The sequence below is a fragment of the Andrographis paniculata genome, unplaced genomic scaffold (assembly GCF_009805555.1).
Source record: "Andrographis paniculata isolate CXL003 unplaced genomic scaffold, ASM980555v1 Contig5END, whole genome shotgun sequence".
NCBI lineage: Eukaryota > Viridiplantae > Streptophyta > Magnoliopsida > Lamiales > Acanthaceae > Andrographis > Andrographis paniculata.
In genome coordinates this window covers 1,159,522-1,182,989 of record NW_026137595.1, presented here as the reverse complement: position 1 = coordinate 1,182,989, position 23,468 = coordinate 1,159,522, and the positions used below count along the sequence as shown (strand labels likewise).

The window sequence follows — 23,468 nt, the reverse complement described above, 5'->3', positions numbered from 1 at the left end:
GTTTTGAATGTAAAATTAATTTTTAATATAATATAAAAAATAAATATTTAATTTGATGCTATCGAAGGAAAAAAATTGGATGAATAGTAAAAATTTGGATAAATCACCCAAAAGAACACACCCTTAGTAAATTGTGACTCTTTTAAGGAAGATTTGTATGTTTTCGTTTTTTATTTGTGTTGTTTTTGCATTAAAAATTAGTTTATTTCTTTTGTTTTCAAATAACATATTTTTACTATTTTGAGTTTGCTTTTTTTTTTTTTTTTTCCTAAAAAATACATTTTTCTTCTCACAAATATCTTATCGTATGTTATTTTAATATCAAAACAGTTATTAAAATAAAAAATTAATGTCGACTTTCGGGTTTTAAAGTTCGTGTTTGTTTGGGGAATTAGATTTTAAATACATTATTCATTTCAATTTTTTTCCCCAAAATCATCAAATCAAACACTTTTTTTTTATTATTATTTTATACTAAAAATCAATTTTACATTTAAAACATCACATCAACACTTATTTATATCACATTATAAAACTATTCAAATTCAAAATTTTCAAATCCCAATTATTCGAACCCCAGACAAACACACCTAAAAGTTCAACATTTTTTTTTTTCAAAAAATTAATATACTACACATATTTATTATTTTTATATTATTTACATAATTTTTTATACTGTCATTTGTTTTAGAGTATTTAGTAAAATAATTTAGTTGTTAAAATATTTTATATAATTTATTTTAAAAATAACTCATATATTGGTTTTGTCTCTTAATATTATTTTTGAATTGTGATTCCTAAAAAATAATAATAAATATTTTTATCATTTATGAAAAGTAAAAAAAAATCAAATAATTATTATTAAAAATCACAAATGTAAAAAAAATCAAATATTTATTTAAAAAATTAAAATATTTAATTTAAAATAATATATTTAACTATTATGTTAAATATTGATTACTTTGTTTATTTGTACTATAAAATTTATGTAATAAACAAATATATAAAAATAAATCAATAGTATTTTAATAAATTTATATATATATATTTTTTGAAAATAATGTATATGTAAAACAAAATAATTTTAATGACTTTAAATTTTAAAAGGAAATAATGCAACACACTGACTAAAAGAAAAATAAATAATACAAAAGAGAAAAAAATGTCAAGTAAATAAGAAAAAAATTAATTTATCAAATACTTAAATACTTATTCAATTTATTACAACTAAAACCTATTTAATAAATTAAAAATTCTTAAATAAGTTATTTTCCAAAATACCTTTTAAAACCCACACCCAACTAAACGGATTCAGGTTTTAGAAGCCGAAGTGTGTTTGTTCGGGATTGTATTTACACTATTCATCCAATTTTTTTATTTTAAAAATATCAAATCAAACACCTATTTTACATTTTTTATATTATACTAAAAATCAATTTTACATTCAAAATATCAAATCAACACCTATTTATATCATATCATATAACTATTCAAATTCAAAATTTTTACTATTCGAATCCCAACTCAAAATCCAAACCCCCAAATAAAAACACACTCAGATATTTATTTTTGTGAAATGATTGAACATAAAATATTTTTGTATGAAAAATAAAAATATAATAAAAATATTAAAATAATGAATATATATAAGTAATGTATTAATATTTTTCAAAAACATGTATAAAAAAATAGAAAGAACACATTTCTTCCGATCAACACATAAGCCAAAAGGCAACATGCTAACACGCGCCGAAATCGAAGTTCGCAGGGCGGCGCAGGTTATCCACAACTATGCTGCGCTGCAGTAAATTATGAATTGAAATGTGTCGCACATAAAAAAAAAAAAAAATTTTAAAAATGTATAGGGTTTGTTTAGACATAATTTTTTGAAATTTTTGAAAATTTAAAAATTTGAAAAAAAATAAATAAAAAAAATCAGTATTTAATTTGATATTTTGTGAGAAAAAAAGTATATTTGATGTAATTTTTTTTTAAAAAAATAAATAGTGTCAATAAGTGAAATATTAATGTAGCAATATTAAAAGTTCTTTTTTTTTAACAATTTAGGTAGTTTTAAGTCAATTTTTTTAAAAATATTATTTATCAATAATATATATAATTAAATATATTCTGTATCTAAATTCATAATTAATATTTTATTACAAATTTAAAAGTTAAAATAATAACATATTCTTTTTAGAAATATATATATCAAATTACTGTTAATTTTTTTAAATGCACAAAGTACACATTTATAAGTTTGTATGATTTTGATTTCAATACTAATTTCAATAATATTGTAATCTAATATTTATTTTATAAAAAGAAAAAATTATTTTTATTTGGAATATGAGTATGAATTATTATTTAAAACACAAAACAAAAAGGATTTATTCGCCCAAACTCCAATAATACTAATATTATTCTCAATAAAAATATACGCTCCATCCGTCTCATAATAAAATATTTATTTTTTCATTTTAGTCCGTCTCATAACAAAGTATTCATTTTTTTTAAGTAAATACACGTAACATTACAAATACCCTTACAACTTACAATATATTACACAAATGTCATTACCTTTATATAACACATACTAATAATAAAATTATTTTAATCATTTCTACTTTATTCCTATTATATCATAATATAATACTAATATTTTTAAAATTACGTATAAAAAATAAATAAATATTTAATTTCGGGACTGAGGGAAATTTTTTTTATTCTTATACATACAATAATAATATTATTTTTAAATTATCAATACATAATTTCATATTTTATATAAAATATATTTTAAATCAAAATATTAAGCAAAATAATTCTATATTTTCACTAATTTCTAAAAATTATCAAAATACTGTATTTAGACACGAAATATTAAGAATATGTTTATTTTTTTAAATACTATAAAATATAAATAATATATTAATATATATATATATTTTTTGATTAAAAAAAATAGATTGTTTATGTACTGATTATAATCCAACAATAAATGGAATATTCTTTCCGTCCCATAATAAAATATCCATTTTTTTTTATTTTAGTCCGTCCCATAACAAAATATTTATTTCCTTGTACTATCTGTCTAACGTTACAAATAGCTTAAAATATATTCCAATATAATACTAATATTTTTAAAATGATATGTAAAAAATAAATAGATATTTAGTTCCGTATAAATAATAAATATACATCTATTGAAAAGAAGAAAAAATAAATAATAAAAAAAAATGACAATATACTGATTAAAATACCGTTCGCTGCAGTTTTTTACTATTAGAATTAACTCTGCCTAGAAAAATAAAATAAATAAAAAAATAATTCCCCTGGATAATAAATCTGGAGAAAGTAAAAACATTTTGCTTCATGCTATGGTCGAAAGCTACTTCCATTCCGTTCTCTGCGTCGATTTCGATTTAGGAAGGTAACCCCAACGCAGGAATACACAGGGTCAGATCGTGAACACGCCGGAGCTGCTCCAGCCTTCAATTGTATTTTGCTTCCTCCGAATCACCGATTCCAAAATCGCTGCTGCTGTTCCTCAGATTTACAGGTTTGGTATGGCATTTATCCCTCTCGCATCTCGGGGTTTTTGGTTGTGGTGTTATTTTCAGGGGTGTCAGTGGTCGAATGCTTTTGACCTAATGTTAATCGCTTCGGTTTCAACAGAGGCGGAGCCAGAGGTGCGAGGTATGGACGTAAATCGCGTCGCTCATGCGGCGGTGCAAGCATGCATCACATAGAATACGTGGTGTCGGAGATCGATCGGCGCTTTTGTTTCCTTGATTTGGGGGTGAAATTGAGCAGCAGGATGTCGCATCAGGTGGTAAAAGTGAGGCGAGATGCGGTGGCGCCATGCATGACATGTCCTCTTTGCCGCAAACTATTCCGCGACGCTACTACGATTAGCGAGTGCCTTCACACATGTGAGCGATTCTCCTTCCCCGCCTTTGAATTGGTTTGCCCTATCGTGATGTTGTTTTTGCTTCTACTGCTTTGGCTGTTGGTTCCAATTTTGAAATAGGTTTTGGTAGTTTGCGTGTTTATGGCCTTGTGATTTGGGTGTTTGTGTGACTTTGTTGGTCTAAGTGAATTTTTGTTAATATTTGGAATTTGATCTGTTTTTGGAAGTGTCCATGTGAGCTGTTTGTTAGCTGAAATTTGAGTTCCTCTTTTATGGAAGACCTATTGCCAGAATTTTTTTATTGATTAAAAGGAGATGCTTAAATAACTTGATAAATTGGTATGGGGCTACATTTGTGAGACTTATTAATGATAGAAATGTAGGGATACAGTTGCAATGAAATACTTATGCCATTAGAGGTAGGTGAATGGGGCGATTTTTTACCTTAAGCATTGCCTTGAAAATAAAATTGGTGAAAATTTAACTATACTGAGATGTTTAATTTATAAACACTGTCTTATATCTTTTGTTGCTGTTGAGTGTTTCTTTTATTTACAAAAATGATTCTTGTTTGATGTCTTTGATAGTTGTCTGCTTATTTGTTTGTCAAAGTTTCTCATATGTGAATTGGGCTCTTTTGGAATTCTTTAATATTGAGTTGTTATTGGGATTGATATTATCTACCCATTGAGAAGTTATTTACTGTTTTGACACTGTTGGTTGATGAATCTGATTTTCCATTCTTGTGTTTTAGTTTGTAGGAAGTGCATATACAAGAAGCTGTCAGAGGAGGAAATGGAATGCTGCCCAATATGCAGCATTGACTTGGGATGTGTTCCACTGGAGAAGTTGAGGTCCGATGTTGTGTATTTCTTTGCCTATATAACTGGGTTTCTTCATCTTTGATTTACTTATAATGGTCAGATTGCAAACTACAGAGTCACATAAATGTGTGTGCTATTAAAAAGTTCTGTGTGGTCCTAATTCATTTTGTTAATGATAATGACTTAATGAGGACCTTGTGTTTTTCTGAAGGAGAACTTTGATTCATAAATGAGTTTATCATTCGTTCAGAACCACTTTGATGATGGATTATAGTTTGCTCATTTACTCATTTTTCCTTGAGCCATCTGTGTTTGTTAATGTCTTTACGTGTGTTCTATCATTTATCTTCAATTTCTTTGCTTTTTCCCTCTCTTGTAGCCTTGCTGGCATGAATTAATAGCTAGAGTACATGGAGAAAACAACTGCTTTTTTTTTTTTTTGGGTTTAAGGATGTGACAATTATTGGTTATGTAATGGTGCACTTATTAGTCCTTTTTCGTGCAAAGTTTGTGTAGTGATCTCACAAGCACATCACTGAACATTCATCTAGGGACAGAATTGCTGAAACTGTGAAATGACTTACACGTACTGAGAATTAATTTAGACCTCATTTTTGCTATAGCTGCCAGTTAATATTATTAAGTCATCTGCTAGTATGTTTAGTTATCAATAAATGAAAGATCTCTGTTTATATGCTATATTAATGAGCTCAGATTCATTCGTTGTATGCTTGCCTCATCAAATTCTATCTGCATACATGTTAAGTTATATGTGCTAGATAAATGAGCTCACATTCATTCATTGTATGTTTGCCTCATCAATTTCGTCTGCATACATGTTTAGTTATCAATAAATGAAGGACCTCTGTTTATGTGCTAGATACATGAGCTCAAATTAATTCATTGTATGTTTGCCTCATCAAAGCACATATTCTAGAAGGCAACATTTTCTCTCGGTGCATTGCTGATGTTTATTTTCTCAGGCCGGATCACACTCTACAAGATGTGAGAGCAAAAATATTTCCTTCGAAGAGGATAAAGGCAAAAACACCTGAAGTTGTTCCACCTGTTACATTACCTGCCAAGAGAAAGGAAAGATCTCTCTCATCCTTGGTGGTCAGCACTCCCAGAGTATCAACACAGAGTGGAATGACCGGAAGAAGATCAAAATCTACTGCTAGAAAAGCATCAAGGGGTTCCAGTTTTACAATTGAAAAACCTGTTAAAAAAGAAGATGAGTCCATGGAGGGCCATCCGGAGAGCTCTAGCTCGCCAGATATGCTGAACAAACTTTCTCAGAGTACAAGGCAGGTATGGTATATAGATCTGAAGGTAAGATTATAAACAAAGCTCGTAACCTTCTACATAACCTCTTACTGGTCCGACTGTTTACAGAACTCTGCTTCTGGTGAGCCATATAATCAGCAAAGTGCCAATAAGGGTATGGAAAACGGATCTGAGGCCTGGGAAGGGAAATTAGATCTTTGGAAACCTTTAAATTGTTTGGTTGAGGCAGCAAACCGGAGTAAGTCTTCAAAGATTAACATACAGGGATCTGCTCCTAAATCAGAAACTCTACAACACAATGATGGACTACTTGCCAGTAAAACCAAGAATAAAGAACAACGGCAGAAATCTAAAGTTCAAGATGATCGGGCCTGCAATGACCAATTTCCTTCAGAATCAGAAAGGCAGAAAAAATTGCGGAAATTTCGTCAAAAGAAGGCACAAAATTATGGAGAATTCAGGGCCCCTCCTCAGTTTGTTCTTGATGCATCTAGTATTAAACTTGACCGCAGAAACTATCCCATTTGGTTTTCACTGGTTCCTGAAGAACAGTAAGCTTTTTACGATTCCCTCTCAAGTACTTAAAAAATCTTGTTTGTGTTCATTTTGTACCTTTATAGCCGCTGCTTTCTGTGAGTTCTGATAATAATGTTTTCAGGGAAGGAGATGGACCAACCTTGCCTCAAATTGCTGCAAGTTACATTAGAATAAAGTATGTTGATTAGCTACATTTTCCTCACAATTTCCTCAAGTAACATTCACAATGATAAGCCGAAATACATTTGCTTGCATTGCATGCATGCCGTAGTTATAGAATATATATATGTATGTGTGTGTGTGTATTGAATATTATCATTAAACAACCAACTTGTTTAGGACATAGGATAATGTTGGTACCCCTCAGCAGCTGGTTAGCGTAGATAGAATCAATTGCTTGACAGTGAAACAGTCAACTTGCAGCTAGACTTTTGGACCGCCAAATAAATTTGATTGTGTATAATAATTAGCTGCAAGTTTGATTTTTTTTGGACTCTTTGGAAGCCATGCTTTGCTCACATCCAATCATTACTAAACGGTGAAATTATTATTTGCATAAGCCTGTGTTGAAACCGACGCTTTGAAATAGTATTAGCTTTGAAATCTACAGTGTAAAGGACCTTAGAATTCAAATTTATTTTATTTGAGCATTGGCTGGTGAAGGCTACTGAATTATGCTCTTATTATTGAAATAGTTGAATGCTATTTCTCTTCTTGCCCAGTAAATCATCCTCCATTGGTTTTAGCTTCTATTGAACTTCTCTTCCTCTTTTATATTCACTTAATTAGATTCGTCAAATCTGTATTTTCTTGCTTGCTGGGTGGATTAATGTACATCGAATAGAAAGTAATAATGAACTATGCACCTGAGTATCTCTCTCATTTCTCATTTTATTTCATCATCTCATTCTTAACAGGGATGGAAGTGCACCAGTTTCTTTCATTAAAAAGTACCTCAAGATGAAGTTAAATCTATCAAATGAAGACGAGGTAACTTTTCAGTCATCTTCTCAATGACGAGTAAAGTAATTCCTTTTATCAGTCCTGCTCATGGATTATATGAAACACTTGGTAAAAATGTTGGCTTGCATAAATAAGTTCAAAATCTTGTAAAGTAATTCCTTTTATTGTTTGAAATTATTTTACAGATTGAAATTAAATGCATGGGACAACCGGTGATCCCGACGTTGATGCTGAGCAATCTAGTGGATCTGTGGCTCCAAAATCCAACAAGGAGAATCTCAGCCACAGTCGGCTCATCAGCCAAGGACTTTGTGATGGTATTGTCCTACGCTCGCAAAACTTCATAATTCATCGAAACACACACGCCCCAATTTTTTTTTTACCGGACCCAAATAACCCTTCCCTCCCCATTTATATGTTTCATTCATAGAAGTTATCTAAATTTAGCGATCTATCAAACTTTATGACTATTGCTATGTATCGGTGCACCTTAGGAACTTAGATGATGAGTTTCGATTACACTCGGGGACTTTAAACTCTGCATGCACGTATTTGTATATAAGGTTTGATAGTCGATGCACGCACTCGGGGTTTGTATGTATTTCAGGAATGAATTGTTTGTTGTATGCTCGATGGATCTAAAGATTGCCTGTGTTTTTTTTGTTGGTGGTTTTCCTTTCTTTCATTTTCCTCCTTTACAACAGTAGCATGATGATCGTCCTCTCTTACGAAACTATAGTTAGTATGTTGGAATTGTTTAGGAAATTCTTCAGTTGGAGGGAACTAAATTGTGGTTGGATCTTGACTTGTATATAAATTCAGTAGTATATGCTCAAGTTAGTTTTACTTTTGATTTATGAAATTTAACAATGCTGAATTAGTAATAGTAGTTACTCATATCCGGCTCCTACATACTATAAATTATTTTTTAAAATAGAAAATGAGGTGCGATTTTAAAATAAAAATAAAGGCACGAATAGCGGCTCACAATCATAAAATTAATTTTTAAAATAAAAAGGTACCAAATATATATATATTTTTTTAAAAAAAAAAGAAACAAATTTTTAAAATAAAGAAGTACAAACTATAATTTATTTATTTATTTTTAAAAAATGTGATTAGTAAAAGTATAAGTACTAGATAATTTATATTTATTACTGAAGATACAAGATTTTAGGATAAATTGTGTATTAGTAAATAATTTTAAATTCAAATAATTAATTAAAATTTTTAAAAAATTATAAAATTTAAAATGTGAATAAAATGTATAATTATATTTTTAAAATAAATAACATGGGGCATGAACAAATTATTTGCATAGAAAATACTCTCTTCCCATCCCATAAATATAGTCCTATTTAAAAAAAAAAAAAAAAAAAATAGTAAATAACATTATTATACTGAAAATAAAAAATAAGACAAATTTCGTGGAACACGAAGCCCATGGGATCACCTGTCCCAAAAATAGTCCCTATCCCCGTATATATAGTGTATATATATACACACTTGTTAATGGGATTGCGGAACACGATTTTGTTCGGGACAGACGATCTGGTCCGAACATGAATGGAGTACTAATTTTTAGAAAGCCTCATTTTATTTTATATTCTCTGAGTTATGTGATCTTTAACCTATCAATTCCGTTTATTTGCTACAATAATTTTATTTCAACTATAACTCTAATTTTTACTATTATTATTTAAATATTCAATTTTTTTATTATTTTAAATAATTTTTTATTTTTATAATTTAAAATATTTTTTAAAAAATATTTAAAAAATAAAAAATAAATTTAAAAATTAAAATTAAAAATTAAAAAAAAAAAAATAATAAGTGCAACACCAGAAGTGGCGTCCGTTGTCATCCAATGGTGCTATGATTGAGATGCCCTAAAGCCATGGTCTCCAATCTCGGCCAACACATGATTTATTTGTTTATTCGAGTCAATTACCTGACGATTCAATGGTGCTAAGATCATCTCCAATTAACTAACAATAAGAATGGAGTTTGGGCATAAACCAGCCGGCGGCGCTGCTCCAGTAACATGAGTTCCAAATCCACCGGTCAAGAAGCCGTTTCTCGCCAGGCTGAGTCCGCCTTCTCGGTAAATCAAAGGGACTCCCAAAACGGCGCTTATACCTCCACATATGAAGTATATGTCGCCGCCGGAAAGTATGTCGCCGCCGGCGGGAAGCCCTACTTTCTCACTCATCCGTACGACTCTTACCGCAACCGCCTCAGGCGCTCCTCCCGCAAATATCACCTGCTTTTCAACACTCTCCGGCCCTACTTTCTCACTCTTCACTCTCACCGCCACCGCCTCGCCCGCGCCTCCCACAAATATTGCCTGCCTTCCCACACTCCCCACCTTCTCAATCTCCGGCGACCTGCAAAACCGCCATTCAATTTAATCCTGCAAACCTCAACCCCTCCAAATCCGCCGCGGCGGCGCTCCGACGCTCTACCCCTTACCAAGACGCTCACCACCAGTAACTCGCCGCCGGCCGCCGCCACCAAGTGATCCCCGTACGCAAATCCACTCAAATCTTCCAATTTTCGATCTTCAAACGTTTCGGCTCCGTACGCCATCGTCACCTGCTCCAATTCCACGCTGCCGCTGTTAACCAGGCTGAGGCTGCGGCCGTCGTTTCTGATCATAATTCTGTCTGTGTCGCTTTCTTCTTCTCCGGTAGGGTTAAGCATAGTGCAGTAGACGAGAAGCTTACATCTATAGAATAAGATATCCGCCTCCACAACTGTCCACTGCGAGTCGTCCGCTCTACAAACGGCCAATTGAACGGTCACCAAGGCTCAAACACGACGGCAACGGCGAGGTCGATGGAGTCGGTGGAGAAGACGTGCAATTTCGAGATAAATTTATTGACAATGATCGTCTTGTGGCCATAGTCGGACGGCCGGAAAAATTGATGAATAGGAGATAGAGAAGGTAGATTCTGAACCTTGCCGGAGAGCGGAATCCTAGCATCGTCTGTCTGCAAGATAAGAGTTGAAGCTTCATACATTTCTCCATCAGCATTGCATTGTAATTAATGTGTTTTTTTTGCCACATTTCTCCAGATCGTGCAGAAAAGGAATGCCAAGCTCGAGCAAGGAAGAGAGGCCATGGATGCCCTAGTTCTTCGCAAAAACAAACAAAACAAAATTTTAACAATATTTTTTGTAATGTAATGATTATATATATATATATAGCTTACTCTGAGTTTGCGCCACAACATTCCTTATACGTAGTAAGCCTGAGCTGAATGGGGTTGTAGTTGAGCGCAGGCCATGGCATCAGATAGAGCGAGCTTGGGTTTATTTAACTTCAATAAGCATTTGCTCCGGTTTAGCAGCAGCGAAGCATCGGATGGTGGGGTCGAAATTAATCATTGCCTGTATAGATTAGATTTGAATATCGGATTTTTTTAATGATTCGATTTAATTAAGCTTGTATTTGAAAGGAATTTATTTATACCTCACTATAAAATCTTACTGCTGCTTCGAAATCTTGTCGCTCCATGGCTTTCTTCCTTCCTCGAGCTTGGCTTTCCTTTTCTGCACGATCTGAAGAAATGTGGCAAAAAAACACATTAATAACAATGCAATGCGTATGGAGAAATGTACGAAGCTTCACTAAAAAATTGACCTACCTGATTGTTGTTCCATTCGGCTAGAAAGTAAGACAGAGGGCACGGAGGAATGTGCCGAGTTACCTGAAACAAAACTCGGACACACGCTTCGTTGTGTTTCCAGGCAGCGTACTCTATTGGCCGAAGATCAACCTGAAAACTAATATGGTTATTAAATGTCGATTCAAGGAACAACAAAAAGAAAGATATATATATATATATATATAGTTAATTTATACCTACAAGATTGACGACAGGCAGACAGCATAGAAATAGAACAGATGTGATATGCTACAAGAAAACATTAAGAGTAGAAGATAATGTGAAAAAAAGAAGAAGCAAGGAGTTAAACACTGTCCTTTCTATTGGGATCTCCGCCGGCTTGAAGTAAAGCAAGCAGAAATGGTAGAGCGTCATGTTTGGCCGCATATGCGAGTGGAGTTGTGCCGCATGACATAAAGTTCGGATCAGCTCCAGCCTGCACGGAGAAAAAGAAACAAGCTAGTAAAATTAACATGCATGCGTGTGTTTATCGATGAACAATCACATCAAAATATTGTATTTAGGGGTGTTTCAATATAGCAAACCTTACCCTAAGCAACTGCTCAAAACATTCTTACAATCCCGACGAGATTGCCATCATTATAGGGGAGGCTATAACTGGTGACTGTGAATTAGCCTGCAACAAGTTGTCGAAGAGATATATATGAGTTTTAAGCACAAGGATAAAGTACACTACATTGCAAAAACCAAACAATTGTTCGTTTATATAATTTTGCAAAAGAATTACTATTTATCCAAATTTTTTCCTCAAAATATTAAATCAAATACCTATTTTTTATTTTTTATATTATACTAAAAATCAATTTTATTTTTAAAACATCACATCGTCACCTATTTATATTACATCATACAACTATTCCTCAAACAAACACACGTCATGCAATGCAATATTACATCAAATTTACCTACTGCTGCTCCGATCCCCGATTTAACAGAAACTTAACGGATTCCACCTTCGGGAGTAATATCGGTTTGAAAAGGGGTTCCGAATATAGATTCTTCATCTATATTAGCCCTTTAAGTATCAATAGTTGCATCAGCTCTTTATTACCTGCGATCATTGTAGTAAAACTGTATTACAAAATATACAACTAGAATTGGAAACATTATTTTTAGCAACATGTAGATGCTCTACCTCTCATAGCAGCGAAATGCAAGGGACTGCGTCCCTTCGAATCACTCATTCCAGTCCCGGCACCGCGCTTGATTAGATATTTTGCCGTCTGGACATCGCCATTACGAATCGCCAGCAACAAAGCAGTGCTATCTGATGAACAATATGCAAACATCATTCTATATATATATATATATATATCTGAGGTAGACTTGCCCAAACGGTTCAAACTGCCGCCTACGATTTCGGCTACGATTTGAATAGTTTCGGCTGCACTTTATAAACTTGTTATCACCTAACAATTAAAATTAATCACACATTAGCACACCCGAGCGTAGTATGCATAGACGCGTGCCCAAACAAAATGCGTGGTGGTGCCTGCTCCTGGACAAATGCAGGTGGTGCCCAAACTAATGCAGAAGGCGCAAAAGTCAGTTGAACTGATGCAAAAGTCGCTTAGGCTAATGCATAAGTCGTTCAGACTGATGCAGAAATCGCAGAGGCTAATGCAAAAATTGCTTAGTATTGTCTTCATCGATGTGAAAGTTGTCCGGGCTGATGCAAAAGCTGCTGGATAGAAGGCACGGCGCTGGATAGGTGTGCAGAAGGATGTGCATATATTTCAGGAGGTCGGGGTAGTAATTATAAATATTTACGAAGCCCCGAGTCGTGTTTTAAGAAAGTGGGGCGGCGCTATATTTTTTTCGAGAAGACGCTGTTCAATTTAATTTAAAGTTGTACAAGTGTATTTTAAGATATAATTTCAAAGGTAGAAACTTAGGGCGTGTTTCTTCGGCCCCACTTTGGGGATATTTATTGTAGCTGCCGCTAAATAGGACAACACATTGTAGCAGTTTTATGTCTGCTTCTCTGTTTTTTTAATTTTAAATTTTAAAATTTATAAATAATTACTTATTTAATATTTATAATAATTATAGATTAAAAAAATTTATACAATATATATGTCATTTTTTTAGAAAATAAATTTTTTATAATACAAATAAATAAAAAATTTAAAAATATATATGTTGTATATAATATAAATTCATACTCAAATCATACTGCTATTGATTTTATCAATTGAATTGTTTGTTGTATCTAATGCACTTGTAGTATGCTCGATGAATCTTTAGCTTGCCGTGTTTTTTTTGTTTATTTACTTGCCACGGTTTTCTTTATTTTCCTTTCCTACGGAGCTACGGTAGCATGATGATCATCCTCTCTTATGAAACTATAGTTAGTATGTTGGAAGAGTTTAGGAAATTCAGCAATGAATAAGCTTGAGGGATGGAACTAAATTGTGGTTAATCATATGTTGTATATAAACTCAGTATATGCTGAATTTAATTTTATTTTATTTTATATTAAATCGGTAATTTAATCTATTAATAGTTGTCATTAAATTTAGCAATGCTAAATTATGAATTTCAACGAGCTATCCAAATTGAATTAATTTTTTTTAAAACAAGAAATGTCCGAAGAAATTTTGAATTTTGAATTTCTTTTTGTTTCAATTGAAAATGTCATTTTTACTATTTTTTGTTTCATTCAAGTATAATAATTTTTTAAATAAATTATAAATAAAAAAAAAATTATCATGTTTCTACGAACTATTAAAATAATTTTACCTTTAATATACTTTAAAAATCCAAAAGGATGTTGTGGACGGGGAGGGAGGAGTATAATTTTTTGATATAGTAGAGTTTGATTGGTTGATTTTTGTGCAAATAAAAAATTTTAATATGATCCTTTTCTACATATTTGTTTTGTATTTTGATTTGATTTTTTTGTAATATAAAAAATTATGTAGATAATATAAAAATAATGAGTATGTAGTATATTATTTTTTTAAAAAAAAATATGTTAGAATTTTATTTTATTTTTAAAAGAAACAAACCTTGAATATTTGGTAGGTTGATTGAAATGTGATAGTAATGTGTATATTTGTATGTATTTATGAAATATAATTTTGGTAAAGAAATTTGTTGATGTCGCATATTGGCATGGCATACTTATGTTTTTTTAAAAATAAAAAATAAAAAATAGCATAATAATTTTTAGTATTACTATTTATTTTATTTTAAAAATATTAATGTATATATAAAAAAATTATACACTTTTTACAATAAATTAGCTTCTGTTTAAGTGTGTATTTTTTAAAAGTCTTGATACTATTAATAATGATAATAAAGTTCTTAGTAAGTTTTTACTAATTTTAAAATTTTTAATTTCAACGAGTCTAAATATTTATTGTGTGGACAAGTGTGTATCTGCTATTATTATTATTAGTCTTATTATAATATGGTTTCAGAATTTGAAACGCAGACTAATCTTTGACGTATAAAGGAAATAAGTAATTAAATAATAACGAGAATCCAAAGCTGTTGCCAGTAATTAAACAAAAAGCCCTATTTTAAGTATCTGAATACAGCTGATAGGCTAATTTCATCACTGCAGTTTATTAAAAATAATTAATACTCCATAAATTTACCATCAGGCATCCCAAAACACTAATAAATAACAGCAACGTCTATACGTTACTAAAAAAAATCCAACAAAAAATAGCAAATTATTCAATACAATAAAATTGAATTAAATTAATACCATAATCCTCATTATTTTTAGGACACTATAAATATTCACAATAGTGGTGAGGGAGGACAGTTATTCATTCTATGGGAGTCTACAAAGCAACTAGTCCGGGAGCTTCTGAAAAAGCAAAGCCCGATAGTAACTAGCCCAGATACCCCAAACACATTAGCGGCATAGATGATAAACAGTCCGGGAGCTTTTGAAACAACGAAAGCCCAATAAGTCCCAAGCACGTTGGAGGGGCGTAACTGGTCCGGGATCTTTTGAAAAAGCGAAAGCCAGATAGTAACTATCCCAGGTCTCCCAAACACATGAGCGGCACGGACGATTAATAGTCTATGGAATAATTAGTCCGGGATCTAGTCCAGGTCTCCCAATCTCAAAGAGCAGCACAGCCACATGCGATAAGTATTTTAACAAAGTCCGGGAGCTTTTTAAAATACAAAAGCCCGACAGTAACTTTTGCCCAGGCCCAGGCCAAGGCTCCCAAGCACGTGAGTGGCACGGATCATAAATATTGGAGGAGTAATTATTCCAGGACCTTTCGAAAAACCGAAAGCCCAGTAGTTGACACGTGTGAAATACGCTCCACACGTTTGCCACAACGCTCCCCGGCGCTCTTGATTTCGAAAACACTGAGGCGCCAATTTTGGGCCTTCTCCCGCGCTTCACTACGCCGCTCCTCAGCCCGCCCCGCGCCTATTTCTTCCCTCGCGTTCTACTTTGGACCGAAATCTCAATCCCGCCTTCATTTTTGGGGTAATCTCTGATTCGGAGATCTAGGGCGGGGGCGAGATGCAGGGCCACCAGCCCCACCCGGCGACGCCGCTCTCCGGCGCCGATTTTCTCGCGAAATCCGGCAAGAAGAGAGGAAGCTACAACTGCGGCCGCTGCGGGCAGCCGAAGAAGGGGCATAAGTGTCAAGTTGCTCCCGACGACAACGACGGATCCTTTACTCCGATTTCTACGGCGGCTGCGGAGTCGTCCACTGTAACGACGCTCGGATCTGCGTCGGCGGTGCTATCGGCGGCTGTGGCTGCTTCGACGCCTTCTTCGGCGGTCCGTGTCCAACCGCCGGGGATGCGCCGACGAGCTCTGTCGTTCGACGATGTTTGTGCGGTTGAATCGGTCGAGGACGTGCGCGATGATGGTGTTGACTTGGATTTGGACATGGATTGGGAGTTTGATTTGGATCTGGATGGATCGGGCGGTTTGCCGGCGTGTTGTTTGTGGGAGATTTTGAGGAGATTGCCGCCGTCGGCGCTGCTATCGGCGGCAGGGGTATGTCACGGGTGGAGGGAAGTTTCTAAGCGGATTTGGCGTGCGGCGGAGGAGCTTCAGATTAGGGTTCCGGCGAAGTCCCCAATTGAATACATCGGATCTGTATTGCAGAAATCCCCAGGAATTTTGAAACTATCTCTCAGCATCGAAAGGTGAGGGTTTCTTCAGGATGTTAGGATTTTTGACAATGGAGGGAAAAACACTGTTCTATTAACAAATCAATGAATCTAAACATAATTATCGATCAAGGTTCATAAAATCAGATAATCAATTGAACGATTAGCTGAAATAAATCAAGGAATCTTCGAAATGAATCTGGATCTTAAACCTTAATGTAACTGCAACCATTAGTAACTTGGGTAAAGAGAAGGATTGTTCCTGTGCTTTGATCTGATCCAGTATGAATTTGCTGTTGTTTTTGCAGTGACATTGATGCAACTGTGCTAGCTTGCATTGCCTTCTCATGCCCTGATTTGCAGTCTCTGGAGATCACCATAGCTGATTCTTCAATCAACAGGATCTCTGGGTATTGACTCATTCCTTACATACAGATCCATGGTTTTTAATTATGTTCTAGTCATCTGATCTCGAAAATAAGAAATTGTGTGTAGATTTTTCTGTTGATTGATTGTAGAGGATTCAAGATCTAGGTTAATTTCTTAGCCAAGCATATCTCCTAGATCTAATTGTGAAGTAGTTCCTTAGCATTTAAGTCGAAATTTGTGAGTTATTAAATGTATTCGATGGTGTGCGTGACTATGATCTTAAATTTCACACCTTTGTATCTTGATCGAAACTTATTGACTATAGTAGTAGTTGTAGTAGTTTGTCTTCGACTTGAGAGTAACTTCAGTTACTGCGAATAAACGAATCCAGGGATGAGCTCGGTCGATTTATAGCCGACAAAAGATGCCTAACCTGTCTCAAAATCGAAGGTTGCAGCAACCTTGGAGGCTTTACATTTTCTTCTACTAGTCTATCTACTCTTTGGCTTTCGGATCTCCACTCCCTCTCTAAAATGGTAACTATTCTTCAGATTCGCCACGTCTAATTATCATCACCGCCATCCTTTTTATCAACGTTTCTTATCTCTTTATGTTTTTCGCGCAGATCTTCAACTGTCCCAATTTGGAGGAGATCTCATTGGACTTCTCTAGAAAACAAAATGACACCACTGACATTGTCGCCGTTGTCGATGGTCTAGGAAGAAGCTGCCGGAAGCTTCAAAACATCCACATTGCTTCGTCTCGACTCTCGCATGCAGCTGCGCTTGCTCTTTCTGCTTCCAACTTGCGGTTGATTGTCTTTCTCGTTTGCTCATAACTTTTGTATGATTTGTTTGTATTTAATTAAAGCTGCTGACTTTTGTTTTTTTTTTTTGTTTTTTGTATGGTTGTAATCTTAGGGCGCTGCGAATGCTTTCCCTTGTTCTTGGGTCGGAGATAACTGATGCCTCGGTTGCAGCTTTTGCTTCGAGTTTTCCGGAGCTTGAATTGCTCGATCTTAGCGGGTATGTTTCTTTTCCTTCTGCACAGTAGCGATTTTTGTTGCTTGCGATCTCATTGATTTTTATGTTTCTTGTTAGATCGAGCATTACCGACAGTGGCATAGGAATGATCTGCAATGTTTACCCCGAAACATTGTCGAAACTTCTGTTAGCTCTTTGTCCGAACATCACTTCGAGTAATTTTCACTTCCATTGTCTTGAACTTTGCTTCCATTCTTTGTGGTCTATGATTCTTTCGGCTTAACTTTACGGTTTTGTGTTCATCTTCATAGGCGGCATACAGTTTGCTGCTGCACAGCTCCCAAATCTCGAACTCATGGACTGTGGAATGACTATATGCGATTTGGATTCTGAAGACTCTATAAACGAAGATGATCGTGAAACCTCTGAGATACAAAGAACTCCGAATAAATTGCACCATATGTATCAGAAATTAATCATCAAGCACGACCGGTTGAAGAAGCTAAGCTTATGGGGATGTTCTGGATTGGACGTAAGATCTAACGTTTCGACTATTGCATTTTTGCCCATGAATTCTTGTCTTAACGGCTAGCGCCATGATTGCAGGCATTGTATCTGAATTGTCCTCGTCTTCACGACTTGAACCTCAATGCATGCCGGAATCTTCATCCTGGTATTTAATTTGTTGTTCTTTCATTCAATCTGTATCAAAGATGTTGCGATTATAATTCTTTTCCTTTTAACCTTATCATTTTTTTTTTTTTTTCGAAACAAGAGCGAATGCTGCTTCAGTGTCCAAATCTAGAGACCATTCACGCATCTGGCTGTGAATATGCTCTGATCAAAACTCTAGAGGCTCAGGTATCGACCTTCTTCAAAAAAACATTAGGGTTCGAAAAAATGTCATTCCATTAATTTCTTCGTCTAACAAGAAATTCACAATGTATTTGTTAGGCTTGCGAGGATTTTTCAGCTGTAGAAAGCCCGATTCCTTCGAAACATCTCCCCGATGGCTCAAAAAGAGTTCGGGTTCCATATTATTGCAGCCCTCAGGTAAAGAAAGACAAGGCTGTTCTAAGGTTAATCTTGTGAGAAATTTTGTTGGGTATTTTCTTGAGACATTGATCAATTTTATTTTTGCAGCCATCTGATGAAAAGGGATTGACAAGAACTGCAAAACGACAACGCACTACAATTGTGACATCCTAGAATTCATTCGATAATTTAGCTACATTCTATGTTTGTTATTTTTGCTTAATGTAATAGGGACTTGTGACAATAATATAAACTTCCATAGGCTAATGCCTTAGAACAAAAAAAAAAAACCCCACAGTTTTTTCACCCCCATGGTTATAACTATTAATTAATAAATGATGTGCTTTTTTGTGAGGTATCATTTGTTTTATTTATTTGTGATTTGAAAATTTGATGTCATTATTTAGGTAAATTCAGAGTAAACATAGTAGTAATTTGAAGTATGCTAGCAAATATAAGTTATATTATACAAATTGTGTGCGCTAGGTAAGATCAGTAGGTGTTGGAAGGTTTTAAATGTATGATATTATGATCACATATCCACCTTATTATTACTTTTGATGGTATCTTTGAGGTATTATTTATTTTTATTATTATTTTAATGATCTGAAAAAAAAAAATTATAATTCTTCCAATTTGTACAAGATAAATTTACGATGGAGTGTAATAATTTACTTACAACTTATATCAGGTAAATTATATTCTTTGTGTGTGTGCATGCATGTGTTTTTTACGAGTAGATTTATTTTTTAGTGTAAATTATGAATTGAAGTTTGTCATGTAAATTTATGAGACAGGGATTCAGTTTTAGTTTGATGTTTATTAGGATTGAGTATTTAAAAAGTTTTGTTCTACAAAATTAGAAGTTTTCAATTGATATATGTAATCAATATATTGATTTGAAATTTCATAACTTTAGTAAAATATGGGTCTCTTGCTGTACAATTTTTTAATTAAAATAACAACCTAAATGAAGAATATTTTAGAAAGAAATTAAAATTCAATTTTGAGCATATTCTTCAAAATTGTTAAATTGAATTGGAATTTTATAGTTTTTAAATATGACAATCACAAGTCCACTCCTACATCGGTGTGTTTACTTGAGAGGTTTTGATTTTGAACTGAAATAATAATTTAATGTGATATAAATATGTATTGATATTATGTTTTGAATGTAAAATTAGATTTTAGTGAAATAGAATAAATAAAAATTGGGTATTTGATTTGATATTTTTAAGAAAAAAAAAATTAAAATAGTAAAATCAGGAGTAAATGTTACAAGTAAACAAAGTCTAACTTATTATTTCTTAGGGCGCATATGTTAGGTATCAATCTTGCACATGGCTTTTCAAATGTAAACTAAACAACTATAATAGAAACAATAAAGAAGTGTTACCCATAATGCACACAAACTTATATGAAAGGAATCAAATTAAGTTCAAGAATTCAAACACACAAAACACACACACATACTTATTTTAATAGTCAACAAAAGCATCTCAACATATGACATTATTGAAGCAGTTTGGCAAATTATTCAGACAATATACTCTATACTATACAGACAGACTACACAACAGTAAGTGTTCCAAGACACAACAAGACGGAGATTAGCAATTCATTGCATTCATAATCATACATATATATATATATATATATATCACAAGAAATCGAAGGCCAATTAACAAACCATATGGCCATATTTAATAGAGGACCGATACAATCCAGCATCCTGCTCGATCCATCTCGCTGTTTGCTTATTACCGAACATCAAGATCAAAAGAGCAGAATGTTGTCTGAAAATTTCTACACAGGTTGCCTTAGTTTCTGCTCTTGCACTTCTCCATGGCTCTCGGGGCTGTAAGAAGAACAAAAGTTTCGGGTTCCTTAGCCTTTTTTGTTAATGCACTAAAGTTCTTGATTAACCTTAAACTCAGTGTCCAAAGAAACCATTCCTAGCCCAAATGGTTACTCAACCTTAAAGGCTGCTAACTAACACGAAAACATAATCCATCGATTAGAATAGCTATTAAACTTTAAATCTCTTCCCGCGACTTTTTTGATAATGCCCGTAAAGAGTGAGTGAAGGTATGATTAATGAAGAGATCATAGTTGTAAGATTCTTACCAAGTCCCTTGGCCTCTGTTCCTTTCATTATGCGGAGGCGCTTGCAAGATTCGACAAACATCCTAGTCGACAAACAAAAGATTAACCGTTTGTTAAGAAATCCAGACAATACAAATGTAATGAAATCGAATCATTAATGTTTCTGCCGGCGACTTACTGCCATGGGACGTCGCCCACGAGCATCCAGTCTCCATCCTTGTCCTCGTATGTCGGCACGAATTCAGATCCATTCTTCTCATTCATGAAGTCCATCAGTCCTTGTGAATCACATTTACCTTTTCACAAATTCGGACAACATCAAATCAAAGTTTGTAATAGCTTAGGAGAGTCAATCATCAGTAAATTAATTAACTATAACTACCAATGGTGAAGGAGCTGAACATCTTCTCCAAAGCTTCCGACAGCTCCTGGTAAGAATTGTACATCTTCAAGTCCACTTTCCGGAGGTACGGAGCGCCGTCCATGCTCACCTTCACAAAGGCGGCGCCGCCGCCTTCCGGCTCGGCCTTCGCCTGAACCGCCATGGCATTTTTCCTGAAGGACCGGACCGGCGGCCACCCGACCACCTGTGCCCTAATTCCCCAAATTGATTTGAATCAATTTTCAGGTTTCTATCAGCAAAATCGAATCGAATGTTAGGAAACAGATAGAATTAGAACATACTTAGCAGGAGGCTTAGCAGAATCGTTGTTAGGGCAGGAAATTGAGGAATTCTTCTTCTCCTCGGCATTCAAATTCTTCGATTTCGATTCGTCGATGATGTCCTTGGAGGACAAATTGAGCTTCAAATCCACAGTCTCGTCGAATCCTCTCTTACCAAAGCTCTTGTCGGGCAATCCAATCCCCAGCCTCAGCTCAGTCTCCTCAAACCCTAATTTCTCGCGACTAATACGAACAGCGTCCACCATTTTTCCCCCAATTGATTTCTGAGTGGAGAAAATTATTGCAATTGTAGCTCAAATTGATCAAAAAAACACTAAAGTGGGGAATGTATTATTGCAAAAATAAAAATAAAAATAGAGCACTATCAGATTACCTTTGTGGAACAGATTGAAGTAATTATTGCAGAGGAAAGTAGAACCACCAGAGAAGGGCCAAAATGGGTTCTGTAAAATTCGGGTATAAATATGGCGGACCCGCCGGAGATTTTTGTCTTTTTTATCGGAGAAGACGACACGTGGACCAATCACAGATCTGGGAATCCAATCTTGCCGGAATGGCTACCCGCCACTCTGCTTTTCTTTTCCCCAAATTCTTGATTAAATTAATCAAACCCTAATCTGGATTAATTTTTCCCCCAATTCTTGATTGATTGATTAATCAAACCCTAATCTCGATTAATTTTTAATTTCAATTTAATTTTTTTGGCCTTTTGACCACATGCATTGCAGTGATCCAAAGCTCCCCTTTTTTCCCAATTGCATTCTTGAACAACTACGAAAGCCCCTTTTCTTCTTAAAAGACAACAACATTGTCTCTTTCACACGACACCCCAAAATTTTATCATTAATTTGCACAAAATTAATTTCACTTTTCATTTTTAATTTTTCTTTTCGACCAGTCATTAATAGTCAATCAGCCTGTCCAATTTCCACTCGTGTGTTGGCTGGCTAACTAACATTGACATTTTCACAGCTTCTTCAATTCCTCCCATAATTTCACAGTCAAGATTCAATTTTTAATTTTCAATTTTTTTATTTTGTAGAGGAAGAACAGAGGTTTGGTTAACAATCTGGTACAAAAATCTGTACTTGAATCTCAAATTTTGGCAATATTGTAAACCTAATTGCAAACCCACTCGTGCACAGCACTGCAGACCACTCCTTATTGTCCTTTTTCTTGGACCTCTGTTTTGATTGAAACAGACAGTCATCTCCGCCATTAATGATGGTGTAAGAAACTACCAAGCTTTTGATTTTTTATTTTTTTTCCATTACATTATTGGAGATGCAGAATTACGACATTCTCGTTTTATTAATTTACTGAGTTTGATGAAGCTACGTAGGATTTACGATCCCAATGTATGAAAATTGGAAACAGGGGTGAATTTAGGTTTTGTTTATTTGTTGTAATGAAGGAGACGAAGAAAGTGAATTTTGTGTAAACGGTAATTTTGCGAAGGTGGAGTGGGGCCCAGAACATGAAGAGGGCATGTGGATCTGTTGGCGCAGTCAAACGTTCCCCCATGTGCGCCGCAGCACTGTACCCCCACCACTTTTATTTATTTATTTTTTGATTTTTTATATATTATTGTTATGTTATTTTATCTATTTATTTAATTGTGTTCATGTATAATGTATATAACCCTTTTTAAAATGAAAGGATTTTGGTTCAAATGGTTGACCTTTTATTTTATTTTTTTCATATTAAAGACTTCGAAAAAAAAAAAAAACCATTTTGAATGAAATATTAAATACGAATTAATCTAGATTTTATATGGCAAAATATGCCCTCTGCTCACATGTATATATTTTTTTTTAACTTATGATACTATTTTGTATATTTTTTAAAAAAAAATTCACCTTACACTTTATTTTTTTTTTTCACAAAATAGTGAATTTTTTTATTATTTCTAGAATATTTCAAAATTTTAAAAACTTATATCTAAACAAAGTTATGAATTTTGAACAATTTA

The 23,468-nt window shown here is 33.9% G+C and overlaps 3 protein-coding genes across 4 annotated transcripts; 2 read left to right on the top strand and 1 right to left on the bottom strand.

Moving 5' to 3' along the window:
- The first annotated feature begins 3,362 nt into the window (after positions 1-3,362).
- LOC127259163 (E3 ubiquitin protein ligase DRIP2) lies at positions 3,363-8,150 on the top strand. Of its 2 annotated transcripts, none has more exons than XM_051286307.1 (8): positions 3,363-3,562; positions 3,679-3,935; positions 4,668-4,767; positions 5,721-6,048; positions 6,133-6,575; positions 6,683-6,736; positions 7,479-7,551; positions 7,710-8,150. In XM_051286307.1, the coding sequence occupies exons 2-8, from the start codon at positions 3,740-3,742 to the stop codon at positions 7,869-7,871; spliced, it is 1,356 nt and encodes a 451-aa protein (XP_051142264.1). In that variant the 5' UTR covers positions 3,363-3,562; positions 3,679-3,739; the 3' UTR covers positions 7,872-8,150. The 2 variants fall into 2 exon arrangements, with proteins under 2 accessions (XP_051142264.1, XP_051142263.1); XM_051286306.1 differs by having other exon boundaries at positions 3,364-3,567.
- Positions 8,151-15,595: 7,445 nt separating this feature from the next.
- On the top strand, positions 15,596-18,962 carry LOC127258948 (F-box/LRR-repeat protein 17). The gene is made up of 11 exons (XM_051286038.1): positions 15,596-16,355; positions 16,628-16,729; positions 17,080-17,224; positions 17,314-17,498; positions 17,609-17,713; positions 17,789-17,886; positions 17,983-18,203; positions 18,278-18,344; positions 18,447-18,532; positions 18,626-18,724; positions 18,815-18,962. The coding sequence occupies exons 1-11, from the start codon at positions 15,718-15,720 to the stop codon at positions 18,878-18,880; spliced, it is 1,812 nt and encodes a 603-aa protein (XP_051141995.1). The 5' UTR covers positions 15,596-15,717; the 3' UTR covers positions 18,881-18,962.
- Positions 18,963-20,151: 1,189 nt separating this feature from the next.
- LOC127258947 (auxin-induced protein AUX28-like) lies at positions 20,152-22,033 on the bottom strand. The gene is made up of 6 exons (XM_051286036.1): positions 21,870-22,033; positions 21,497-21,759; positions 21,195-21,406; positions 20,991-21,108; positions 20,834-20,895; positions 20,152-20,564 (listed from the first exon to the last, which is right to left on the bottom strand). The coding sequence occupies exons 2-6, from the start codon at positions 21,739-21,741 to the stop codon at positions 20,527-20,529; spliced, it is 675 nt and encodes a 224-aa protein (XP_051141993.1). The 5' UTR covers positions 21,742-21,759; positions 21,870-22,033; the 3' UTR covers positions 20,152-20,526.
- Positions 22,034-23,468: the final 1,435 nt, after the last annotated feature.

Bases quoted from the DNA above. Each gene is read 5' to 3' on its own strand.
- LOC127259163 (XM_051286307.1), top strand. From the start codon at position 3,740: ATGCATCACATAGAATACGTGGTGTCGGAGATCGATCGGCGCTTTTGT. The intron at 4,768-5,720 runs GTCCGATGTTGT...TTATTTTCTCAG, and splicing joins GTTCCACTGGAGAAGTTGAG to GCCGGATCACACTCTACAAG. The intron at 6,049-6,132 runs GTATGGTATATA...GACTGTTTACAG, and splicing joins TTTCTCAGAGTACAAGGCAG to AACTCTGCTTCTGGTGAGCC.
- LOC127258947 (XM_051286036.1), bottom strand. From the start codon at position 21,741: ATGGTGGACGCTGTTCGTATTAGTCGCGAGAAATTAGGGTTTGAGGAG. The intron at 21,407-21,496 runs GTATGTTCTAAT...TTGGGGAATTAG, and splicing joins TCTGCTAAGCCTCCTGCTAA to GGCACAGGTGGTCGGGTGGC. The intron at 21,109-21,194 runs GTAGTTATAGTT...ATTTGTGAAAAG, and splicing joins GTTCAGCTCCTTCACCATTG to GTAAATGTGATTCACAAGGA.
- LOC127258948 (XM_051286038.1), top strand. From the start codon at position 15,718: ATGCAGGGCCACCAGCCCCACCCGGCGACGCCGCTCTCCGGCGCCGAT. The intron at 18,204-18,277 runs GTAAGATCTAAC...CCATGATTGCAG, and splicing joins GGGGATGTTCTGGATTGGAC to GCATTGTATCTGAATTGTCC. The intron at 18,345-18,446 runs GTATTTAATTTG...TTTCGAAACAAG, and splicing joins ATGCCGGAATCTTCATCCTG to AGCGAATGCTGCTTCAGTGT.